Source organism: Mobula birostris, chromosome 8, assembly GCF_030028105.1.
Source record: "Mobula birostris isolate sMobBir1 chromosome 8, sMobBir1.hap1, whole genome shotgun sequence".
NCBI classification, from domain to species: domain Eukaryota; kingdom Metazoa; phylum Chordata; class Chondrichthyes; order Myliobatiformes; family Myliobatidae; genus Mobula; species Mobula birostris.
Genome location: NC_092377.1, coordinates 103,084,268 through 103,106,702, shown reverse-complemented (window position 1 = coordinate 103,106,702; position 22,435 = coordinate 103,084,268). Strand labels below are relative to the sequence as shown.

Below are 22,435 nucleotides of genomic sequence, written 5' to 3'. Positions count from 1 at the left end.
ATGGCATAATATCATCATGGCACTCTGGTAGCTTTTTTGCCACAGGTACTACAAGTCAGGAGTATAGCTCCTGGTCACCTTCAAGGACCATGAGTGACCATCATTACATTTTTGATTTTCTTTGTTACAAAAAGAAGAAAAGTCAACAGGGGTCTCACTTGCTATTAAGTGGCTTAAGAATCTTGATCCTTAAGACCAAACCAATGGACAGTGCATATTTGTTTAAACGTAGTGGTACTTGAATCCTTGGAGAAGGCTTTGATGATGTGAGCATCTTGGACATGGATACTTAGATCATCAAAAATTAATCATAAACCAAACATTCAGTAAAAGGCTTGCATGTCTTTATCAATTTGTCATATAGGTATATTAGGAATGGAGTTCACAGTCCTTGTTTTGCTCTCCCATAGCACATGAATTAAGAAGATTAAGGAAATTTATTGAGACCCTGCTTACTACATCAGTAACTGCAGGACCTTGTAAGGGGAAAAATCTCCTCGGGAGGAATCTTAGAGCTGGTTCAGTGATGGCCCTTGTTTGTTATGACTGATGTGGTGGTTGGAGGAAGGGAGAGTGCCTTTCTTCATCTCAATTCTTCATCAGTTCTGTGAAGGAAGAAAATATGAAATTGTTCATTGATTGAAACCCAAATCTATTGCATACGACAAAGCAAACTCAGTTCTTACGGATTCTTGCTTTGCAGCTGCCTGTAAGCAAACAAATCTCAATGTTGTATAATTTATACATTCTTTAGTAATCAATGTACTGCACTTTGAATCTAGAATCTATGAATCGTAAAAGAAAAATATAGCTAATACTTTGGTTGGCAAACTCTTTCCATTCCTCTCTATTGTTCAAGTATATTCTTCGGGCCATCGCATTAATTTCAAATTGGAATTGGTTTTATTTATTCAAATGATGTGCATTCAGCAAAGGTGCCAAATGTCAACAATTGCAGATACAACAAAGAACTGTTAGTTGCAATAAAATCTAATATCAATGAAAATCTCTGTTAGTACATCTGAAACATGGCCACTTGATCACACTTGAGGATCATAATAACTGTGGTACACATCTGGCAGAGAAGATGAATGGCACTTAGATTAGGTTAGATTAGACTATGAGAACACTTAGTCCTCATTTATTGTCATTTAGAAATGCATGCATTAAAAAATGATACAATGTTCCTCCGGTATGATATCACAGAAACACAAGACAGACCAAGACTAAAACTGACAAAAAACACATAATTATAACATATAGTTACAACAGTGCAAAGCAATACCATAATTTGATAACAGCAGACCATGGGCATGGTAAAAAAAAAGTCTCAAAGTCCAGATAGCCCCAACATCTCATGCAGACGGTAGAAGGAAGAAACTCTCCCTGCCATGAGCTTCCAGTGCCGCAAACTTGCCGATGCAGCATCCTGGAAGCACCCGACCACAGTCTGACTCTGAGTCCGTCCGAAAACTTCGAGCCTCCGACCAGCCCTCCAACACCGAGCACCGAACACCATTTCTGCCAAGCGCTTCTACCCCGACCCCGGCACCGGCTGCCGAGCAACAGGCAAAGCCAAGGATTCGGGGCCTTCCCCTCCGGAGATTTCGGATCACACAGTAGCAGCGGCAGCGAGGCAGGCATTTCAGAAGTTTCACCAGATGTTCCTCCGTGCTCTCACATCTGCCTCCATCAAATCAGAATTGTGCACAGCCTCCTACTTGACAGATTACGGATATTCATCACCAGAGAGGCCGCACGCGCTTCCATCTTCTCCTCCACATGGGAAGCTTCTCCCATGTGTGTTAGAAATGATGCAATCCATCTCATCACAAAACTACTATAGCACTTAGTCCTATGTCCACTGATATAATTAACAATCATATGTAACATTTCATATAATTAACAATCCAAAATTATATAATTAATAGGGTATGAATAGAATATTAAGTACAGTTTCCAATTGTTATTAAACATTGTCTTTTAGTTCAACAGAGCAGATTTGATTGACTTTGGCAAAGTGACAGTGGAGTGGAGCAAGTCACTAAGTAATTCGAAGTAAATTTATTATCAAAGTTCATATATATCACCATACATTACCCTGAGATTTATTTTCTTGCGAGCATTCACAGTAAATACAAAGAAACACAAAGAATTGACGAAAGACCACACAAAACAAGATGGACAAACAATCAAAGTGCAAAACAGAACAAACAGTGCAAATGCAAAAAGTTGATAATAATAATAATGGATCTGATTGGTTGTCTGTTGTGTTTGACGATGACAGCTAGAGTTGTGCAGTTCTGTTGTGTGTTCATAGCTGGCTGCTGAGACCAAATTGTGAGCATCATAGACTTCCACAATAAGGACATGAGAACTGTGTTGGATCTGGAGGTGGAGCTGTTACTTTCCTTCTTTGTCAGGCAATGATTAGTACTATTCGGCATCTATTCTCTAGGTTGTTGTGAGTAGTTCTAACCAAGACCCACCAGTCACTCTGGTCTTATGAACTCTGTTTCAGTCGTTCTGGTGCATGTTTAGTGTGTGCAATGTTAGTAGCTTTCATGCAGTCTTTGAACCTGTTCCAGGGCTTGCCTCAATTGTGAAAGCTGCTTGGGAATTTGGGAATCCTTCATGTGTATGACGTGCCCTGTCCATTGAATCTGTCCATTTACAATCATGGCTTCAACACTTGTGGTTCCTTTCCTTTTGAGGGTCTCCAGGTTTGTGACTCTGTCCTGCCAACAGATGCCAAGGATGAACTTCAGACTATGCATACGGGAATCCCTCTAACACTTTGAAGTGTCTTCTGTATATGGTCCAGGTTTCACATCCATACAGGAGATTACTGAGACCAATTGCTTCATACACCTTTAGTTTTCTGGGAAGGAAGATGTTGTACTGGTTTAACACGAGCAGTTGACCAAGGCTCTGGCTGACTTATTTATTTATTGCTTATTCATTTATTTTTAAATAAATAAACAAACAATAAATATCAGGAAGATGAGATGATGAGTCCCTGAAAGTGAGTCCATTTGTTGTGGGAGTAGACAGGGACGAGTGAAGTTATCCCTTTTGGTTCAAGAACCTGATGTTTGAGGGGTAGTAACTGTTCCTATACCTGCTGGTGTGATTCCTGAAGCTCCTGTACCAACTTCCTGACAGCAACAGCAAAAAGAATGCATGAGTTGGGTGGAGGGGGTCCCTGATGATGAATGCTGCTTTCCTGTGACAATATTGCATGTAGATGTGCTCAGTGGTGTGGCACAGTAGCACGGTGGTTAGCACAATACTTTACAGTACAGGTGACAGGGTTCAATTCCCGCTGCTGACTGTAAGGAGTTTGTACGTTCTCCCCGTGACCGGGTGGGTGTCCTCCCACACTCCAAAGGTTGCGTTAATTGGTCATTGTAACTTGACCCATGATTGGTGCTAGGGTTAAATTGGAGAATTACTCGGTGGCATGGCTTGAAGGGCCAGAAGTGCCTGTTCCATGCAGCGTCCCAATGAATGAATGTGCTCAGTGGTGGAGAGGGCATTACCCATGATGGACTGTGCCATTTCCACTACTGTTCATAGGATTTTCCGTTCAAGAGCAATCGTGTTTCTGTACTAGTCTGTGAGACAGCCAGTCAATATAATCTCTATAGAAGTTTGTCAAAATTTTAGATGTCGTGCCAAATCTTCTCAAACTTTTAAGGAAGTAGAGGCACTGCTGTGCTTTCTTTGTAATTGCACTCACCTATAGGAAGCAGGACAGGTCCTCCAAAATAACACTGAGGAATTTAAAATTGCTGACTCTCTCTACCTATGATTCCCTGGTGAGGATTGGCTGATGGACCTCCGGTTTCCTCCCCCTGAAGACGATAATCAGCTCCTTGGTCTTGCTAACATTGAGTAAGAGGTTGTTGTTGTGACACCACTCAGCCAGATTTTCAATCTTCCTCTTACGTGCTGATTTTTCACCACCTTTGATTCAGGCTACAACAGTGGTGTCATCAGCAAACTTAAACATGACTGACTGGGGTCTGCAAGTGAGGAAAATTATTGTTCCAATTGCACAAGGAGTTATTGAGGCCCATATCTTGAGGCTTATTGATTAGTTTTGAGGGGACAATAGCATTAAATGCAGAGCTATATTCAATAATGAGCATCCTCTTTTTATTATCAAAGTACGTACATGGTGACATTTATGTACTGTACATACTTTGATAATAAATTTACTTTAAATTTTGAACCTTGTGTTTAAATACAGTTGATGGAAAGGCAATGCTTGGGTTGTCCACTTTTAAGAAGCTCCCTTTCCCTGAACAATTCTAATCTTATCCTAAAAGAAATACAGCCATATGTGTAAACAAACAGAAAGATGAATCCTTTTTCAAACAGAAAGACGTTATATAAACTAAATGAACTGGCCAAGTTTCTGCAATTGCTGTAGGTGAAACTTATTCCCAGACTTGTGCTACTGGCTCCACCATGTTCCAATGGCAACTGAAATTAAAAACAATCTCAAATAATGGATATCCTATTTAGTGCAGTATTAATGCTTTACAGTGGTTTGTCATGTTATTCCAGCTTTCCTCAAGCCCAGAAAATTGAGAAAGTGTAGGACAAAGTGTGTGATGTCATAGGAAGAAATTGTTTCTTTACTGGGTTGGGATAATAGTTCAAGAGAGTGATATCAAGTTAATTGCAGAATGCTGCTTGTTAAATAGGAGCAGAACATGTTGCAGAAGCTTCGAAAGTCACAGGTAAATCTATAGCCTTTTATCAGCTTATCAACCTGAAGCAAATGGCCCAAAGTGTATTTACAATGTGGAGCCGTCCATGTTCACCATCAATGTCCCAAGGCCATGCAGTTGGAAAAATCTGGATAAAAATTGGTAAATTGTTTTAAAAGAACTTTGGGTCTACTCATGCAGGGTTCCCTAAAGGTAGACTTACAGGTTAGTCATAGTCATAGTCATACTTTATTGATCCTGGGGGAAATTAGTTTTCGTTACAGTTGCACCATAAATAATAAATAGTAATAGAACCATAAATAGTTAAATAGTAATATGTAAATTATGAAATAAGTCCAGGACCAGCCTATTGGCTCAGGGTGTCTGACCCTCCAAGGGAGGAGTTGTAAAGTTTGTGGCCACAGGCAGGAATGACTTCCTATGACGCTCAGTGCTGCATCTCGGTGGAATGAGTCTCTGGCTGAATGTACTCCTGTGCCCACCCAGTACATTATGTAGTGGATGGGAGACATTGTCCAAGATGGCATGCAACTTGGACAGCATCCTCTTTTCAGACACCACCGTCAGAGAGTCCAGTTCCATCCCCACAACATCACTGGCCTTACGAATGAAGTTTGTTGTTTCTGTTGGTGTCTGCTACCCTCAGCCTGCTGCCCCAGCTCACAACAGCAAACGTGGTTGCACTGGCCACCACAGACTCGTAGAACATCCTCAGCGTCGTCCGGCAGATGTTAAAGGACCTCAGTCTCCTCAGGAAATAGAGACGGCTCTGACCCTTCTTGTAGACAGCCTCAGTGTTCTTTGACCAGTCCAGTTTATTGTCAATTCGTATCCCCAGGTATTTGTAATCCTCCACCATGTCCACACTGACCCCCTGGATGGAAACAGGGGTCACCGGTACCTTAGCTCTCCTCAGATCTACCACCAGCTCCTTAAGTCTTTTCCACATTAAGCTGCAGATAATTCTGCTCACACCATGTGACAAAGTTTCCTACCGTAGCCCTGTACTCAACCTCATCTCCCTTGCTGATGCATCCAACTATGGCAGAGTCATCAGAAAACTTCTGAAGATGACAAGACTCTGTGCAGTAGTTGAAGTCCGAGGTGTAAATGGTGAAGAGAAAGGGAGACAAGACAGTCCCCTGTGGAGCCCCAGTGCTGCTGATCACTCTGTCGGACACACAGTGTTGCAAGCACACGTACTGTGGTCGGCCAGTCAGGTAGTCAAGAATCCATGATACCGGGGAAGCATCCACCTGCATCGCTGTCAGCTTCTCCCCCAGTAGAGCAGGGCGGATGGTGTTGAATGCACTGGAGAAGTCAAAAACATGACCCTCACAGTGCTCGCTGGCTTGTCCAGGTGGGTGTAGACACGGTTCAGCAGGTAGACGATGGCATCCTCAACTGCAAGTCGGGGCTAGTAGGCGAACTGGAGGGGATCTAAGTGTGGCCTGACCATAGGCCGGAGCAGCTCCAGAACAAGTCTCTCCAGGGTCTTCATGATGTGGGACGTCAATGCCACCGGTCTGTAGTCATTGAGGCCGCTGGTGCGCGGCGTCTTCGGCACAGGGACGAGGCAGGACGTCTTCCACAGTACAGGAACCCTCCGGAGCCTCAGGCTCAGGTTGAATACATGGCGAAGTACTCCACATAGCTGAGGGGTACAGGCTTTGAGCACCCTGGTACTGACACCATCCAGTCCTGCAGCCTTGCTTGGGTTGAGACGTTTCAGCTGTCTTCTCACCTGTTCAGCTGTGAAGCGCACCGTGGTGGTTTCGTGTGGGGAAGGGGTATAGTCATGAGAGCAGAGTGGGGGACTGTGAAGAGGGGTAGGAGGAGAGAGTGGAATATGTGTTGGTTGGAGACCGACAACAGATGGCTCATGTGGGGGATGGGCAGGGGCCACAATGTCAAATGTCACAATGTCAAGGTTGAGATGGTGGTAAGGAAGGCTAATGCAATGTCAACATTCATTTCAAGAAGACTAGAATATAAAAGCAAGGATGTTATATTGAGGTTTTATAGGGCATTGGTCAGCCCACATTTGGAGTATTGTGAGCAGTTTTGGGTCCTTTATTTAAGAAAGGAGATACTGGCATTGGAGAAGGTCCAGAGAAGGTTCACAAGAATTATCCCAGAATCAAAAGGTTAAATACATATGAGAAACATTTGATGGCTTTGGGTCTGTACTCACTGGAATTTAGAAAAGCAGAATTCATTGAAACTTACTGAATATTGAAAAGCCGAGATAAAGTAGATTTGGAGAGGATGTTCCCTCTGGTGGGAGAGTCTAGGACTAGAGGGCACAACCTTATAATACAAGGATGCCAATTTAAGACAGGGAAGAGGAGGCATTTCATTAGCCAGAGGCTGGTGAATCTGTGGAATACATTGCCATAGATAGCTGTGGAGGCCAAGTCATTGAATACATTTAACATGGAGATTGATAGTTTTTTGATTAATAAGAGCATCAAAAGTTACAGGGAGAAGGCAGGAGAATGGGGTTGAGAAGCACAATAAATCAGCCATGGTAGAATGGCAGAACGGGCTTGATGTGCCGTAAAGCTTAATTCTGCTCCTAGTATGTCTTGTGGTCTTATTGTCACATGTACTGAGGTGATATTAATCCTGATTTTGATTCTGATTCTAATTCTGAAATTGTTTCTTGCATACCATTCATGCAACAGTGCATTGAAGTAGTACAAGGTAAAACAATAAGAGTCCAGAATAATGTGTTATAGTTACAGAGAAAGTGCAGTGCGGGTAGACAAAGCCGAAGAGTTTAACAAGGTAGATTAGGAGGTCAAGATTTTATCTTTTTGAACTAGGGGAATGGTTCAGTAGTCTTATAACTGTGGGATAGATTCTGGTGGTACATGCTTTCAGGCTTTTGTATCTTCTACCTAATGGGAGAGGAAAGAAGGGAGAATGTCCGGTGTTGGCGGGGACTTTGATTATGCTGTCTGCTTTACTGAGGCAGTGAGAAGTATAGACAGAGTCCATAAAGGGGAGATTGGTTTCTGTGATATGCTGAGCTGTGTCCACCACTCTCTGCATTTACTTGTGGTCACAGATTGTAATGCATCTAGGTAGGATGCTTTCTATGGCACATCATTAAAACTTGGTGAGGGTCAAAGGGTACATGCCATTTTCTTTAGCCTCTTGAGGAAGTGGAGGCATTGGTGATTTTGTTGGCCATAGTGTCAACCTGGTTGGACCAGGACACAGTCCTAGGTGATGTTCACTCCTAGGAACTTGAAGCTCTCAACTGTCTCAACCTTGGCATCTTTAATGTAAATAGGGACATGTGCACAGACCCTTCCCCTCCCCTTCCCTTCCTGAAGTTAATGACTTGCTGCTTTGTTTTGCTGACTTTGAAGAAAAGGTTGTTAAACAATGTTTTCATAGGTCAGGTTGGAAAATGAGGTGGTGTACTTCATGCTTGCACTGAACTTCTTTGGAATAGGTTAGCAGACCTAAAATAAGAACGATTTGGATGAAGAATTATAATAACAGGAACTGAAAACTGCAGGTTAGTCATGTAGATTTACAGGAGGTATGCTGTAATATTGCCATCCAATTTGCTATACCCTTTCCTGTGTAGAGATGACAACTGGAATTTCAGATAATAGGCAGTGTTAACCTTGTATCTCACATCTCCAGCTTTCAATATCTGTCTCCTCAGTAATCAGATTTCATTTAATCTCCTGTTTACTCCTTATTCAGATTTACCTTTACCATTCTTCAGACCATACCATCACCACTTGTGCTCTCCAATCTGTCTCGGTCTTGTTAGAAACATTCTCTTCTGTTCTTTCCAACTTTCCCATTCTTTGTGTCTAACTTGGCAATGGTTTCATTTTTAACTTTCCCTGTTCTGACAGAAGGCTATTACCCTATTTCACCCAGTAACACTCTACTGTGATGAAGTGCTTTGATCTATGGCTGGCATGATACTAAAGTCAATATTCAAAGGGAAATAACTAAACAATTTAAAAAGATTGACTATAATCATATCTGATAAATCATGTTTCACAAATTTGTTAACATTTTGATAATGTCACAGGGAGAGTTAATAGAGGGGAGCTTCTATTGTTATACAGTATGTTTATATTTCCCAATAGCATTTAACAAAGTGCCATGAAAGAGGCAAATACATGAATTTAGGAACTCTAGATATTAGAATATAGAACATAGAATATCATGGCATATTACAGGCCCTTCAACCCTTGATGTCGTGCCATCTCTGTTTAACTTACTCTTAAGATCAATCTAACCCTTCCTTCCTACATAGCCCTTTGTGTTTCTATCATCCATATGCCTATCTAAGAATTTCTTAAATGTGTAGGCTTCTACCACCATCTCTGGCACAATGTTCCACTTTGAAGCTTTTACCAACAGGTATGCATCTGTTGAATTAAACCATTTTTTCAAGCTTACACCAGAATTCTGAATTCCCACAAGTAACTCTAAGTGAGGCCAGCTCTGTTTCTCCCTGGGTGTGAATGTTAATGGATGGTGGTAATCAGGGTCAAGGGCTGGTTGGATTACTGACCTCAGTAGGTGCCAACCTGACAGATATAGAGTCATAGAACACTACAGCACAGAAGCAGGACCTTCAGTCCATCTAGTTCATGCTGAACCATCAATCTGTCTGGTCCCATCGACCTGCACCCGTCCCATAGTCCTCAATACCCCTCCCATCCATGTGCCTTTCCAAATTTTTCTTAAATATTGAAGTCAGTCCCTTCATCCACCACTTGCACTCTCACCGTCCTCTGAGTGAAGATGTTCCCTTTAAATATTTCACCTTTCATGCTTAATCCATGACCCAACCTGAGTGGAAAAAGCCTGCTTGTCTGGGTATAACCTCAAATATTTGCACACTAATTCCCATATTAAGCAAAGGACAATGGAAGGATTAAAAAAGTTAAAACAGTACATACTTAAAATCCAAGAGTATATATTCTGTGATCTCTCATTTTGCAGCTGAACTCATGATGACTTTTGTATTTCCTTTCATTTAAAACTCTGTTATTCCAATGTTTCAAACTTATGCTTAACACAGACAAATTCGCGACCAAGTACAGTAATCCTGAATGAATGTACATGGAGCACTCTGGCATCCTTAATGGTCAGTGACCACCTTTCACAGCTGGTGACTCTGTCTCATCAAGCTGCATAACACTGTCCGAAAGCTGGTCACACATAACACTTTTTATATCTGCATTATATCTGTAGCCCCCATTATTAGATTAGATTATGAGGACACACAGTCCTCTGTTATTGTCATTTAGTAATGCATGCATTAAGAAATGATATAATGTTCCTCCGGTGTGATATTACAGAAACACAAGACAGACCAAGACTGAAAAACTGACAAAAACCACATAATTATAACATATAGTTACAACAGTGCAAGCAATACCGTAACTTGATGAAGAGCAGGCCATGGGCATGATAAAAGAAGTTCAAAGTCTCTTGAAAGTTCCATCATCTCACGCAGACTGTAGAAGGAAGAAAACTCTCCCTGCCATGAGCTTCCACCACCGCAAACTTGTCGATGCAGCATCCTGGAAGCATTCGACCACAAACTGACTCTGAGTCGTCTGAAAACTTCGAGCCTCTGACCAGCCCTCCGACACTGGGCACCGAGCACCATCTCTGCTGAGCGCTTTGACCCCAGTCCTGGCCGCCAGCAACAGGAAAAGCCGAGGATTTGGGGCCTTCCTTCCGGAGATTCTTGATCACACAGTAGCAGCGGCAGCGAAGCGGGCATTTCAGAAGTTTCTCCAAATGTTCCTCCGTGCTTCTCACGTCTGTCTCCATCAAATCAGAATTGTGCATGGCCCCTATTTAACAAATACGATATAATTTCACCGGAGAGGCCGTGCGTGCTGCGTTGCACCGCCATCTTCTCCTCCTGCCTTCTTTATGCCATTATGTTACAACCTTGGCTCTCAGGAAGTAACACAAAGGAGTCAGGCCACAACAGGGATTACAAACCAGAGATATTTATTAAATTAAAGTTAAGATCAAGGAGAAAAGGGTGATGTGTGGTGTGGTAGTGCTGGCTGCAGAATAGACGAGAAAGAGTGGGAGTAGCCTCGTTTTTAAGCAGTCCCCAGCAGGTGCCGTCAATGGAAGGGTAATTGCAGGTGTCCCAGGGACCTGCAAAACCGGTCAGGAAATGTACAGTATATAAGGAAGTTTGCTAACTGTTTGAAAACTGGTTGTCATATAGAAAACAATGAGTTGGACAAGTGTGTCCTTTTCAGGTTGAAGTGATGTAACCTTTGGAAAAGCCCAGGGATCAGTTTTTGGTCCTCAATTACAGTAAGTTCTAGAGAAAGAAACAAAATAAAATTTCCATGTTTGTTGGTGATACAAAAATAAGGAGAAAGAGCATGTTGTGATGAGGACATCGTGATTTTGCCATGAGGTAGAGATAAATTGAGTTAATGGCTTAAGACCATTATTTTTTATTGGGGTGTGGGGTGTGGGATGTGCATTTCATAAGCTGAGGCAGCAATTGATTGCCATCCCAAGTTGCCCAAGAGAAGCTGCTCCAGTCCTTTTTTTGTGTAGCTATGCCCTGTATGCTGTTCAGGAACCAGTTCCAGGATTTGGACCCAGTGATAGTGAAGGCAAGGAGATAAATTTCCAAGTCAGGAAGATGCAGCATCCTGAGTGCAGAAAAGATTTACAAGGATGCTGCTAAGCCTAGAGGGCCTGCGTTATAGGGAGAGGTTGGCCAGGCCAGGTCTTTACTCCTTGGAGCGTCGGAGAGTGAGGGGTGAACATAGAGAAATGTTTAAAATTATGAGAGGGATAGATGAGGTGGACGGTAACAATCTGTTCCCCAGGGCAGGGAAGAACAACACTATGGGGCATAGATTTAAGATGAGGGGGAAAGATTTAAAAGGGGCCTGGAGGACTAGATTTTCACCCAGAGGGTGGGGCGAGTATGGAATTAGATGCCAGATGAAGTGCTTGAGGTAAGTAAAAATGTATTTATTTATTTATTTATTGATATACAGCGCAGAATAGGCTCTTCTGGCCCTTTGAGCCATGCTGCTCAGCAATCCCTCAAGTTAATCCTAGCCTAATCACGGGTCAAATTACAACAACCAATTAACCTACCAACATCTTTGGACTGTGGGAGGAACCCCACACGGTTATGGGGAAAATGTACAAAGTTCTTCCAGGCAGAGGTGGAAATTGAACCTGGGTTGCATGTACTGTAAAACTTTGTGCTAACCACTACACTACCGTGCTGCTTAAATAACATCATTTAAGACACTTTGACAGGTACATGGAGAGGCAGGGCTCAGAGACATAGAGGCCAAATGCAGGAAACTGGGACTAGTGTGGTCTTTATGGACTTATTGGGCCAAAAGGCCTGTATCTGTGCTGTATTGTGCTTGTAAATCTCCCCTTAATTATGAATTAATAATGTCAGGTAAACTGTACCTTACTTATTTCTTGAACAATGGAATCATTCTTGCTACTTTCCCATCTGCTGGCTCTGTTGCTGAAAGTAGGAAACTTTGGAAAATCATCATCAGTGCAGTTATTTCTTTTGGGCTGTCAGGCATGGGGGATAGGTGGTCTTTTTAGTATGATTAATGTCCTTGATGTTATTAGTATCTTTAGTTTCCATTTAGTTATTAGATCTTCATTTGCCAGTTTTTCTAGAAAGTTTATTATGTATTTTATTCAGAAGCCAGATCCAAAATCCTTGTTCAACTTTTCAGGTATTTTTTCACCCTTGATTATAATTTCTTCTGGTTTAGTTTTTAAGGGGCCCATATTTACTTTTTTTCCACTCTCTTCCTCTTTACATCTTCTGCAGTCCAAGTTCATATTTTCCTGAAAGTGGCTGGAGAGATTGAAAGAGCAGTAAAGGAGGTGTGTGCCGTGCTTGCCTTTAATAGTCAAGGCACTGAATTTGACAGTCTGGAGGTTATGTTGCAGCTTTGTATAACTCTAATTGGGCTGCATCTGGAGTACTGAATTCAATTCTGGTCACCCCACTATAGGAAGGATGTGGAGACTTTGCAGAAGGGTGCACAAGATGTTTACTAGTATGCTGCCTGGATTAGAGGGTATGAGCTATGAGAAGATATTCAACAAACTTGGGTTATTTTCTCTGGAGCAGTGGAGGTTGAGAGAGGACCTGATAGAGATTTATAAGATTTTGAGAGGCATAGATAGAGCAGACAACTGCTACCCTCTTCCCAGGGCTGAAATATCTAAATTTAGAGAGCATGCATTTAAGGTGAGAGGGTATATAGTCAAACGATATGATATGGTGTTGTTTTTTACGCAGCGAGTGGTGAGTGCCTGGGATGCACTGCCTGGGGTGGTAGTTGAGGCAAATATGATAGAGGCATTTTAGAGGCTCTTTGTGCACATGAATGTACGGGAAATGGAGAGATATGTATTTGTGTGCACAGAAGGGATTAGTTTAGTTCGGTGTTTGACTGTGATTTAATTAGTTCTGCTTAGATTTGTGGGCTGAATGGCTTGTTCCTTGCTGTACTGTTCTATGTTCTACATCAAAGTAGAAGCCCATCAGAGCCTATCTTCTATTTCGTCATTTAGAGAATTAAGGTAAATTTACAACAAAAGGTGAATGCATCTTTGCACATCACCCAACATCTTCCCATTTATTTTTACCTTATTGAATATTCCCCAGTGGATTACCTCACTAACCTCAGGAGTGAATTCCATTTGTTGCTTCTCTGCCCAACAGACAAGACCATCTTTATCATCCTGCAGACTAATGTCTTCCTCCTCACTGTCATTCATATGGTCGGTTTTAGTATCATTGCAAACTCTTTATGATCTAAATCATCAATGTTTTGTATATTACGAACAATATAAGCCACACTAGTTACAGTCGCCCAAATGTTGAACATTTATTCTCTGCTGGCCTGCCACTGAACTTATCTTAATTTCAGTTGGCCTCACTTGGTTTCCATGGACTTTTATCACTCTGATTGATGTCAAATAGGACTTGGTCCAAAATCCAAGCATGCTGCCTTTATTGAGTCTCTTTGTTAGCTCTTCAAAAACTCATTTATTTGCCACCCATAAACCACCTCTAATTGTCCCTATTTAGTGTTTGGCTTTCTCAGTGGTTTCTCCTGTACTCAGGGCACATTCCTATAGTTCTCCCACCACTAAAATTAAACTGACCTGTAATCATTTGGTTTATCCCGCCTTCACTTTTTTTCACTAACAGGTAAAAATATTAACACTAAGGAAGTGCAATGGACAATTTGCACAACAAGCTCCTACAGGCCATATTGAGAACTGCAGTTGGCAATTTCTGTGTAAGGAATTACACAGATTGTTTAGATTAATGATCAGAACATCTATCTTGGATGAGGAATTAAATGTGCAGAGAAAACTGAGTAGAATTCACTGGTGTTCTTCAAAGTAATGATGCGGGAGCTTTTGTGTTCACCTAAGAAGGCCTCCTCCAAGAGGACCACAACCTTGTCATGACTTGAAGGCTTGTGTGCCTCAATGACCCCGAGAGCTGTGTTGGCTGGAGTCAGGGCTTTGTGTTTTGGCTCTTTGTAGGGTCACCCATGCCAAACAGGTCAAAGGGTAGAGGCCAGTCTAAGAGTGGTCCACTGATCCTCCAGGTTCGGGGGTTCATCTTAGGGCCAACCTCCCTGAATGGTCAAACAAAACTGCTACAGAAACAGCAATGAAGAATCCTTCTACGTCTAAGTCCCCGAGGACAGACAGAGACCAAGGACCTTCATTACTGCCAGTAAGTCACTAAGAAGGTCTCAATTTAATGTTTACATGCAAAAGATCTGGAACAGTACTGCAAAGGCCACACCATAATCCAAATGAATGTTACATCAGGTTAAGGTGAATGATATGATGGAGGCATATGTTGAACTAAATTACTTCAATCACCATTTGTTTATGGATTGATTTCACAAGGAAGCTGGGTGGGATTCGGATGAGGGAAATAAACTTGCAGGACCACTGGGGGATATGAAACAGACTGTGTCAAAAAGAGAGTTGGTATGAACTTCAAAGTAAAAATGCAAATTCTTTGTCAAAGTATGTATACCACCTTGAGATTCATTTTCTTGCAGACGTTCAGAGTAAAACAAAGAATTCCAATAGAACCAGTGAAAAGGTACACACAAAGTCTGACAAACAACCAATGCGCAAAAGAAGACAAACTGCAAATACAAATTAATGATAATAAATAGTAATAATAAATAAATAATACTGAGAACAAGGGTTGTAGAGTCCTTGAAAGTGAGTCTATAGGTTGTGGAATCAGTTCAGAGTTGAGGTTATTCACACTGGTTCAGGAGCCTGATGGTTGAAGAGTAATCACTATTCCTGAACCTGGCTTCTGTACTTCCTCCCTAATGGCAGCAGTGAGAAGGAAGCATGACCTGCATGGTAAGGGTCCTTGATAATGGATACTGCTTTTATGTGGCACCACCCTTGTCGATGGTAGGGAGGGCTTTACCCGTGATGAACTGGCTGTGTCCACCACTTTATGTCGGCTTTTCCCATTCTTAGCTATTGGTGTTTTAATGCTATGCTGTTATGCAGCCAGTCATGATACTGTCCACTGTACATCAATAGAAGTTTGTCAAAGTGTTAGAGGACGTGCCAAATCTGCTCAAACTTCTAAGAAAGTAGAGGTGCTGCCATGACTTCTTTGTAATAGCACTTGCGTGCTGATCCCAGGACAGATCCTCTGATATGATAATGCCCAGGAATTTAAAGTTACTGACCCTCTCCACTTATGATCCCTTAATGAGAATTGGCTCATGGACCTCCGCTTTCCTCCTCCTCTGGTAAATAATCAGCTCTTTGAACTCGCTGACATTGAGTGAGAGGTTGTATGATCTCCTTTAATTTATGAAGTTAAATAACTTCATGATTTTATAGTTGATTTACAACATGAGTTCATTTCTTGCCAATATGATTGCAGTAGCATAAACACACGAGATTCTGCAGATTGCAGTAACAGATATTTTTCTGCTATAATACCATATGCATTGAGGCTATTAAATAGGTTATGAAATAAACTTGAAGATTAGTATTACAAGGGTGTTCCATAAGGACAATAGTCCAGTTAGGGTGGACTTATACCAATGAGAGCCAAAAAAATTCAGTTTATTATTGTCTAAAGATCCTTTGTAGGAAGCAGGGTGCCACTTTTTGTATGCAGAGAGAGATATAATAATTCTTGCTGATTAATCAAATAGTGAAGCAGTACTTCATTTTATAACTATCCTAGAGTTAGTGGGGAACAAAGCAGTGAATCCGTTTATTAAACATTGAAAGCAGCAGTAAGTCAGTAGCAAGAAATACAAATTGTTATTACAGATGTGTTAGGTTTTAATACTGCAGCTACAAAATGGAACATTGATTTATCAAAGGAATATGATGAGTTTGTGGTTATAAATTCTGCCCACTCTTATCCTTACAAGGAAAGAGGTTTCACTTGCACTCAGAGGAAGCATCTGCTGTATCAGCGAGTAGTTGGAATGAGGTGGGAAAGAATGAGAAATATGTTTCCATTCTGCAGTTTGTCTGCACTGTGCTACCGTATAATGATGGAAAAATGTTGTACGCAAGGCTTACCAGACCCCTGGTTTCAATCTTTTTTATTTCCTCTGAGAATAGGTTTTTTTTTTGTTTTGCTGAAATGCCTAAGGTAGATTCACTAAGAATATACGAACCCTCCTAAGAGATAAAGAAAAAAAATGCTCATGCATGTTGAAATCCCACTATGCACTTTTGGTCATATATCTGTGAAATTACTTTTCACTGACCTGGATGTATTAAGAATACATTTAACTAGATGAAAAAGAAATGCAGAGCATTATCACCAAGGTTTTGACATCTTGTGGATAAAACTATTTATCAGAATCAGAATTGGGTTTATCATCACTGACATATGTCATGAAATTTGTTTTTTTTTTGGCGGCAGCAGTACAGCTCCTCCAGCATTATGCATGTGTTGTTCTAGATTTCCAGTGTCTGCCAAGGCTCTTGTGTTTATGAGGAGTTGGCTGTCTGCGCTGGTGGAAGAAGCCCGTTTTGTATATTGAACTGATATGATATGAATGGAGATTTCCAGCTCAGTTTGCCTGCTGAAGATTACTCAGGGATGGCATTCCGTGATATTTAATTTACTTCCATTACTTTAGTTTTGTGGCACTTCCCTGCATAGCAAGTTTTAAATTTAAGTTTGAAATGATGAAACCTTTTCAAAAATTTCCCCTGGAAGACCTCCCAGTTTTAGAAGAATAGTGACTTGAGTTGATAGCAGATTGTTTGGTTAATGTTATTAATGAAATGAACCTTATTCTCATTAGAATCCCAGGAGTCTTTCTCCCAGGCAGTGTTAACACACATGGTTTGAAATTGAATTGGCAGTTATAATTTTTGTGAATTGTTTATCAATTATTTCTTCCCTCTTGTTTTAGGGATCAGTGTTTAGTAGTCAGCCTTCAGAATTCTACAATCTCTTTCTGACCACTGCTGTAACTGATGGGATCAAACTGTGGGACTTGCGCACGTTAAGGTAAATGTACCAGTTATGCTTCATGTAATGCTTTCATCATAGTGCATCTACTTACTACATACTGTAAAAATGCATTTTACATGCTTTGGTAAGCCCACCTTTAAGACAGTTCTGCACTCCTCCAGATGAACAATATCACTAATTGTTGCAAAATACACTGAGTCAGATCTTAAACTTAAAAAAAATTAGTAAAGCGGAAAATAAGAAATAGAATTAGAAGTGGCCCCTTTGCTTTTCGTACCTGCTTCGTTATTGACTAAGATCTTGAATATCATTGGGGGGAAGTACAGGAACCTGAAGACATGCTCAACAATTGAAGAACGGCTTCTTCCCCACTGCCATCGGATTTCTGATTGGTCCATGAACCCATGAATACTACCTTACTATTCCTTTTTTTAGCACTATTATGTTTGTAATTTATAATAATTCTTATGTCTTTGCGCTGTATTGCTTCTGTAAAAGAAAACAATTCACATCATATAGGTCAGTGATAGTAAATCCAATTCTGATTAGCTGCTGGTCCTCAATAGGATGAGTGACTGGTCCCTTATTTTGAGACTGTGATAATAGTTCTAGTCATTACAGCCAGCGTCGAGGTCACAAAATAAGTGACATCGAAACACCTACCCATCAAGCCTTGTGAGAACTTGAAGTGTAAGCCTGAGATTCCAAACTCACTGCCATAGTTAAACTGGACACCTGTGCTGAGGAAATTAACTGACATTTTGAAATCCACTCTGGGAGATCTCTGGGAGCTATTTATACCTTGAGAACCCCCTGTGCTAACACTCTGATGTCCCGGTAGGTAGTCTGTGTCTGTTCCACGATGGGAGAAATAGCCCAAAGGACAAAGGGTAGATACATCCAGTTTATTTACAAGAAACCAATTTCAAATAGTGATAATCAGACCTCTAGAATGTTGTTTAATCTTTTCAAGTTATTATATAATACAATAAAAATTGCTTTGAAACTTTGCACCCGGAGTCTCATAGCTAGAAGAAATCAGATTTTATTAGAAGTCATTAGTTTAAAAACATTCGTAAATACCCAAGTCATTTAATCAGAATTAAATAAAAAATCAATTTCTCAATGTATTCTTCACTACAAATATAATGTATTATAAACATGAGAAAGTCTGCAGATGCTGGAAATCCAAAGCAACATACACAAAATGCTGCAGGAACTCAGCAGGTCAGGTGGCATCTGTGGAGAGGAAGTCAACATTTCAGACTGAGGCTCTTCTTCAGGACTGGAAAGGAAGGGGGAAGATACCAGAATAAAAAGATAGGGGGAGGTGTAGGAAGATAGTTGGAAGGTGAGAAGTGAAGCTAGGTTGGTAGGAAAGAAAGAGTGCTGGAGAAGAAGGAATTTGATAGGAGAGGAGAGTGAACCATGGGAGAAACGAAGGAGGAGGCGACCCGGTGGGGGGGTGATAGGCAGGTGAGAAGAGGAAAGAGGCCAAAGAGGGTAATAGAAAAAGAGGGGAGGTGAGGGAAATTTTTTTACCAGAAGGAGAAATCGATATTCATGCTACCAGGTTGGCGGCTACCCAGACGAGATATAAGGTGTTGCTCCTCCACTCTGAGGGTGGGCTCATCTCGGCAGAAGAGGAGACCATGGACAGACGTGTCAGAATTGGAATGGGAATTAAAATGTTTGAGTGCTATGAAGTACCGCTTTTTGTGGATGAAGCAGTCTCCCAATTTACAAAAGGTCTCACCAACGTAGAGGATGCCACTTTGGGAGTAGCGGACACAATACATGACCCCAGCAGATTCATGGGTACGTGGATGCACAATATAAAATAGGTCGTAGTCAGCATGGTCTCCTTAAGGGAAAATTTTGCCAGACAAACGTGTTTGAATTCTTTGAGGAAATAACAGGCAGGATAAACGGTGAAGAATTAATGGATGTTGTGAACTTGGATTTTCAAAATGCCTTTGACAAGGTGCCACATGAGGTTGCTTAGCATGTTAAGAACGCATGGTGTTACAGGAAAGGTATTAGCATGGTTAGAGCATTGGCTAATTGGCAGGCGGCAAAGAGTGGGGATAAAGGGAGTCTTGTCTGATTGGCTGCCAGTGGTCTGTGCTGGGATTACTTTTTATGTTGTATGTCAATGATTTGAATGAAGGATTCATGGCCTTGTGGCCAAGTTTTCAGACGATACAAAGATAGGTGGAGGGGCAGGTAGTGTCTGCGGAAGGATTTAGACAGATGGACAAAGTGGTAGATGGAAAACAGTGACGGTAAATGTATGGTCATACACTTTGGTAGAAGGAATATAGGCATAGACTATTTTCTGAACAGGGAGAAATTCAAAGATCTGAGGTGCAAAGAGACTTTGGAATCCTCATGCAGGATTCCCTAAGGCAAATGCAGTTTTAGCATTCATTTCAAGAGGACTAACTGAGGCTTTATAAGGGCTCACTTGGAGTATTGTGAGCAGTTTTGGGCTCCTTATCTAAGAAAACTGGAGAAGGTTCAAAGGAGGTTCACAAAAATGATTATGGGATTGAAAGGCTTATCATAGGAGTGTTTGAAGGCTCTGGGCCTGTATTCACTGGAATTTAGAAGAATGAGGGGGATCTCACTGAAACCTATTGAATGTTGAAAGGCCTAGATAGAGTGGATGTGAAGAGGATGTTTCCTAAAGTGGGGGAGTCTAGGACCAGAGGATACAGCCTCAGAATTGAGGGACGTCCATTCAGATAAGAGATGAGGAAGAATTTCTTTAGCAGGAGGGTGTGGAGGTCATGTCATTGAGTGTACTTAAAGTGGAGGTTGATAGATTCTTGATGTCAGGACATGAAAGGTTATGAGGTGAAGGTAGGAGAATCGGGTTGAGAGAGAAATGGCCTATTTCTGCTCGATGACATTGACTTTTTAGTTTTCTGGAAAATATCTGCTAAAGAGAGGATGTCACTAAGCTGGAAAGAGTGCAGGAAAGATTAAAAAGGATACTGTTTGGAGTGGAGTTACAAGGAGAGGCTGGATAGGCTGGAGCTTTTCTCTCTGAGTGTAGAAAGTTAAGAGCTGACCTTATGGAGGTTTATAAAATCATGAGGGGTATAGAGCAGGTGAATGCTCAGTCTTTATACCAGGGTAGACAAGAACTATCGGGCATTGATTTAAGCTGAAAGGTGAATTTAAATGGAACCTTTAACATTTTCACACAGCATATGGTAGGGTAGAGTATATAGAATGAATTACCAAAGGAACTGCTAGAGGTGGGTATGATAACAATTTTTAATACTCATTTAGAAAGATATAAAGATAGAAAGGGTTTAGAGGTATATAGGCCAAATACAGACAAATGGGATTGGTTCAGGTAGGCAACTACCCGTGTACCATGGGGGTGGTATGGTAGCATAGCAGCTGGTGCAATCGCCAGCGTTCACTTCTTGCTGCTGTCTGTAAGGAGTTTGTATATTCTCCCCGCGATCACGTGGGTTTCCTCTGTGTTTTGGTTTCCTCCCACATTCCAAAGACGTATAGTTAGGGACAGGGTTAGTGAGTTGTGGGCATGCTATGTTGGTGCCAGAAGTGTGTCGATATTTGTGGGCTGCCCCAGCACAATCCTCGGGCTGTTTTATTTGTTGATGGAGAACAGTGCATTTCACTGTATGTTTTGATGTACATGTGTCAACTAAAGCTAATCTTTATCTTTAAAAAAAACTTGTGTGTCATATATGTGTTGGGCTAGAGGGCTTTTTATCCTTGCTGTATAACTCTGTGATGCTAAAGCAAAGGTTTAAGCAGTTTAGAAAGATGAATAATTTAACGGGAGTCTGAGAGATAAGTAATTATCCTAAATTTGTACCCATCTCAACCACTTCCTCTGACATCTCCTTTCATATACCTCCAACCCTCCGTAAGAAAAATGCTATCCTTCTAAATTATTCATCTTTCTACGCTGGTTGCAGCATAGTAGTTTGTTAAAATCTATTACAAGTGGTGAAGTTGGAACTCAGAACAGCACCTTAGATGCTTATATTCTTAACTCATCGATAACTGATTGCCTTCTTTCATAAGCCTCCTATAATTTAACATGGAGGTAGGCAGAGTATTGATGAATGGAATATTTGAAATGAATTGAATTGACTTTATTACTTACGTCCTTCATATACATGAGGAGTAAAAATCTTTGTTACGTTTCCATCTAAATGTGCGATGTGCAATTTATCTTAATTTGTAATAAATAGTATGTGCAATAGAACAGTCAATATAGCATAGAAATACAGTTACATCAGCGTGAATTTATCAGTCTGATGGCCTGGTGGAAGAAGCTGTCCCGGAACCTATTGGTCTTGGCTTTTATGCTGCAGTGCCGTTTCCCAGATGGTAGAAACTGGAACAGTTTGTGGTTGGGGTGACTCGGGTCCCCAATGATCCTTCGGGCCCTTTTTACACACCTGTTGCTGTAAATGTCCTGAATAGTGGGAAGTTCACATCTACAGATGCGCTGGGCTGTCTGCATCACCCTCTGCATTCCCATTTCAGGCAGTGATGCAGCCAGTCAGGAACCACTCTGGTTGACTACGATAAAGAAAACACTTCAATGATGATAGAATTTAAGAGATCATCGATTTGCCCTCATCTTGTCTTGTACTTCTAAAACAATAATGCCACCGGCTTGAAAGTGACGATGGTAACTCAGTTGTGATGCTGAACCCTGTAGGTAGGTGGCGTATGCTGTTAGTTTGTTAGGGCCTCTGCTCATATAAAGTTAGCCAGAATAGGGGATAATTAGCTTTAATAATGGCAAATTGCTGTGTTTTTCTCCACAAAGTATGGGAAAGTAGTGATGGGGATAAACAAGAAGAGGTAGTGGTTCTTAACAATTTTAGTTTGGCTGCCTTCCCTGCAATAAACGAGCAAATTTCTCTTCATATTAAATCTTGTCTACTGGGTTATTCAGCTCACTTTTCTTCTTATAATAAAAGTTATAAAACTATAGGATATAAGTGCATCAGCCGAGGTTAGCTTGAATATCTGACAAGTGATATTGTTTCTTCGAATAATCTCTATGGGTAGCAATTTTAGATTGTTGACATCGGTGTCAAGCTAAATTGGATAGTGTTCGGGCAATTTGGTGTGATGA

The 22,435-nt window shown here is 41.2% G+C and overlaps 1 protein-coding gene across 1 annotated transcript in view; it reads left to right on the top strand.

Annotated features, from left to right (window-relative positions):
• Positions 1-22,435, top strand: part of wdr27 (WD repeat domain 27) — a 292,507-nt gene that overhangs the window by 161,488 nt on the left and 108,584 nt on the right. The window contains exon 22 of the mRNA XM_072266892.1: positions 17,234-17,331. Within this exon, the coding sequence (XP_072122993.1) occupies positions 17,234-17,331 (98 nt within the window). The remainder of the gene's footprint in view (positions 1-17,233; positions 17,332-22,435) is intronic.